At 49.1% G+C, this 3,598-nt stretch overlaps 1 protein-coding gene across 5 annotated transcripts in view; it reads right to left on the bottom strand.

The window, feature by feature from the left end:
* Positions 1–1,156: 1,156 nt before the first annotated feature.
* The window catches only part of LOC144615157 (uncharacterized), a 50,147-nt gene continuing 47,705 nt past the window's right edge, over positions 1,157–3,598 (bottom strand). For 3 of the 5 annotated variants that reach the window (XM_081794877.1, XM_081794878.1, XM_081794880.1), the window contains 3 exons: positions 2,903–2,957; positions 2,681–2,823; positions 2,353–2,579 (listed from right to left, as the gene is read on the bottom strand). In XM_081794877.1, coding sequence (XP_081651003.1) covers positions 2,477–2,579; positions 2,681–2,823; positions 2,903–2,957 — 301 coding nt within the window. In that variant the 3' untranslated portion in view covers positions 2,353–2,476. Of the gene's footprint in view, positions 2,580–2,680; positions 2,824–2,902; positions 2,958–3,598 lie in introns of those variants that run through there. The other 2 variants (XM_078442003.2, XM_081794881.1) reach the window with 2 other exon arrangements.

Below are 3,598 nucleotides of genomic sequence, written 5' to 3'. Positions count from 1 at the left end.
TGGAGTTGCCTGGAATCCCGGCCCACACTTCGGGAAGCCCAACTATGCACAGATGGGTCTTCTTGGTTTCTCGTCAGCTCTGTCTCTGTGTCCACCTCTCTTCTTCAAAAAGTCACCACCGGCCCCCGCTCCACCCAGCTCATGAAGGAGTTTGAGCTGGCATGAGGAGTTTCTGCCCTTGTGACCTAAGAGTGACTAAAGGGCCTAGTACTGCGCCTGGCTCAAAGCAGGTGCTCAACAAACAGTAGCGGCCACCATCCTCATCGTTATAATTATTGATTCTTTGATGGTAACCATGGCTTAGACGTCTCTGTACCCCTGCACCCTGCAGCAGGGCAGTATAACCGTCAGCAGGCTTTGGAGTTAACAGGCCTGGATTAAACCCCTACCTGGTAGTTTTGGATTTGCGGCCTTGGGCACCTGAACAGGGTACCTACATCCTTTAAGCCCTGTCCCCTTATCTGCCAGATGGGGATAATAAAGTATGTTTTCACGGACTGTTGGGCTAAATTAAGACTGCAAAACACCCAACCCAGGCCTTGACACCAAGTAAGCAAATAGTAAACTAGGTGCTGCTGCCGCTTCCGATTACTGTTACTCTCTAGTCTTGTGCTTTCAACACAGTTATTTGTTGGCTCACTGACGTCACCACACAGAGACAGACACTTGGTGGCCGTTCTCACTAAAACGCTGGGGGAACGGGAGCAGGCACCAGGAGAACAGGTGTCCTTGCCCAGCAGCAGCAAACTAATAAAGCCGAAGAGGCACTGATGGGCCAATCACCCCGCTTGGAACCGTTCCTACCAACCCTGCCAAACCTGCTGGGCTGTGCCCCAGTCCTACTGTCCCCTCGGGGGACTCTGTTGGTGGCCAGCGGTTGGTGCCATATTCCATCACCTATCGCTAAGCCACCAGCATTTATTTGGGGGCATTTAAAGAGATTGTCAGGGGCGCCTGGGCGGCTCAGTCGGTTAAGCATCCGACTCTTGACTTCAGCTCAGGCTGTGATCTCACGGTCGTAAGATCGAGTCCCTCGCATCGGGTTCCACACTGAGCACACAGCCCGCTTGGGACTCTTTCTCTCCCTCTCTCTCTGCCCCTCCCCCCTTGCTCTCTTTCAAAATAAACAGACATTAAGAAAAGAGATTATCAAACCTTGTTAATTCAGGATTTCTTTTATTCACTACTGTATTTTGACTCTGACGTCCTTTTTCTAAAACCTGTCATTCATGTACTCAGAAAGCATAGATGACTTCATTATTTTTAATGTTTATCTATTTTTGAGAGACAGTGTGTGAGCTGGGGGGAGGGACAGAGAGAAAGGGAGACAGAGGATCTGAAGTGGGCTCTGTGCTGACAGCAGAGAGCCCAATGCAGGGCTCAAACTCCCACACCATGAGGTCATGACCTGAGCCAAAGTCGGATGCTCACTGGACTGAGCCACCCAGGCACCCCGACTCCTCCCAACATCCTAAATGTGACTGGTTAACGCCCTCCTCTGCAGAAGTGGAGGGATGTTTGCGTCTTCTGCACGTTGTGCTGCATTATCTCTTGGAATCGTGCAGCCCTGATCTGAGCTGGGTAGGAAAGCAGTGGTAGGTGTGGTGCTGGGCTGAACTGGAGAGAGCCCAGCCGCACGCATCCGACCCTCAGTGGGGTCAGCAGAGGCTAGTGGGGTACAGGTGAACAGTAAGTGCCCCCACCAATAAGTGTTCTGAAATAAAGGCCTGAGCAGGGCAGTCCTGGGTAATTACTGCTCTCACACATTCTTTACTCTAACCCTCCAGCATCTCCCTGCTAGCTCTCTGAGGGTGGGGACTTTTTTTTTTTTTTTTTTTAAAGAAAACAAACAAAAAAACCCAATGGGAATTATCTACTAGCTTGTAAGGTTGAGGAACACCCTACTTCCAACTACACATTTTGTGTCTGAGTTTGAGCTCTTGGGAAGAAAGACAGGCCTCAGCCCTACAGTGGAGGTCGGCTCAGCGATCCAAATATTCTGGCAACCCCAAAGACCTCACAGAGGGGCCAGAGAGAGATGATCCTCTATGGGCAGGGGGTCAAGCGCGTTGTGAATAACTGGTATTTGGTGAGCCAGGGGAGAGAGCACCAGAATAGGCTGTTAATTAACTTAATAGTCTAAGCCCCTTGAAGATACGTTTTCCAGTTTCCAGAGACTGACCGTATCAGGGAAATGACGGAAAGACGCCCCGTTCACCCTACTTTGCCCATACTGTGTCTTGTGGAAATACTGGCTACCACGAGGGACTCTGGCTTCAGTCCTGCTTCTCTCGCCTGTGGCCCCTGTTGTCTGTAGATAAATATTTAACCGTTTACGTTTTAATTCCTTACCACGTGGCTAGAATTGGTTATGGATTTATACATTTTAATATGAGAAAAAAAGTATTTTACAAGCAATGCTGAGAAGCCAGTATCGGAAAGTAAACTTTGTAGGTGGCCTGAGGCAGGACGGCGTTCACTCTGTGACAATCTCACGTGCTGTCTCACTCTCGTCACCCAGCTCTTCAGTAGTGGAATCTGTGGTCCGAGTCTTCTCTGCTGTGGCTTTGCCAGCCTCCCTGGGAAAAGGAGGAGAATGCCAAGGCTTTGACTCTCGAAAGGAACAATTCAACTCTTCATAATTTCCTCATTTTAGAGAAAATCTTCCCCAATCACGTACCCTAGTTCCATGTTGAAAATCTCATCTTCATCAGAAGAATCCTTGTCGTGTAGCTTCTGTGCCATGTTTTTCTTGCGTGTGGCATTGAGAGGTCTGTACATGTCCCTAAGCCAAAGTGGCCGCCTTCTCCAGAAAAAGCCCTTCTAGAAACCAGAAAGGACAACGTTAGGTCTGTTTCCCCTGCCTTCTCCAGCCACGGTACTTTATCCTCCTCAGATTTACCTGATTGTCACTTTCCTCTGAGCATCTCTTACGCAGCAGAGATCCAAAGAAGCCCCTGGAAGGAAACACACACACAGACAATTGGTGATTCGTACCATTTTCCGTGCCTCTCACAATGTATTTCTCCAGTCTTATTAGCAAGCAAAATCAACACAGACCTGGGATCTCAGAAATAATTCCATACATGCTGGGCTTTCAGAATTTTCCTGTGTCTGTCCATAATGGCCCCACAGTGTCCCTGGGAGACCTTTGTATGTAACTTGACATGAAGTATAGGCAGGATTTTCACCCTGCTCACCTTCTGGCCCTTGGCCAAGTGCCCTTGTGCAGTCAACAAACTGGGTGACCACACGGCAGAAGCACCTAACTCTCTCCAGAAGCATTTTACATCAGTCCCCGCCAGGCTTAGCCTCACAGGCATCATTTGCTGGTGGGTGGGGAGGTGTTTCTATTTTCCTAGCTGCTTTACCTTACAAGATGAATCGCACCGAGTGAATGCCTGAGTCCAACCAGCAGTTATCTAGCTCACTGACTTTCACACTGCAGGCAGATGAGTGAGTGAGTCGTGAAATCACCTGAAAACACACGGCTAGCGCTAAAACACAAAATACTCTTTTTGAATACAAACGGAATAGGGGATACCTGGGTGGCTCAGTCAGGTGAGCAGCCCAAGTCTCGATTTTGCCTCAAGTGATG

The sequence above is a fragment of the Panthera onca genome, assembly GCF_046562875.1.
Source record: "Panthera onca isolate mPanOnc1 chromosome E1 unlocalized genomic scaffold, mPanOnc1 haplotype 2 h2.Chr16_ul_8, whole genome shotgun sequence".
In the NCBI taxonomy this organism is placed as follows: Eukaryota; Metazoa; Chordata; class Mammalia; order Carnivora; family Felidae; genus Panthera; species Panthera onca.
The sequence above is the reverse complement of the archived record's forward strand: the minus strand, read 5'-3'. Positions and strand labels throughout refer to the sequence as shown.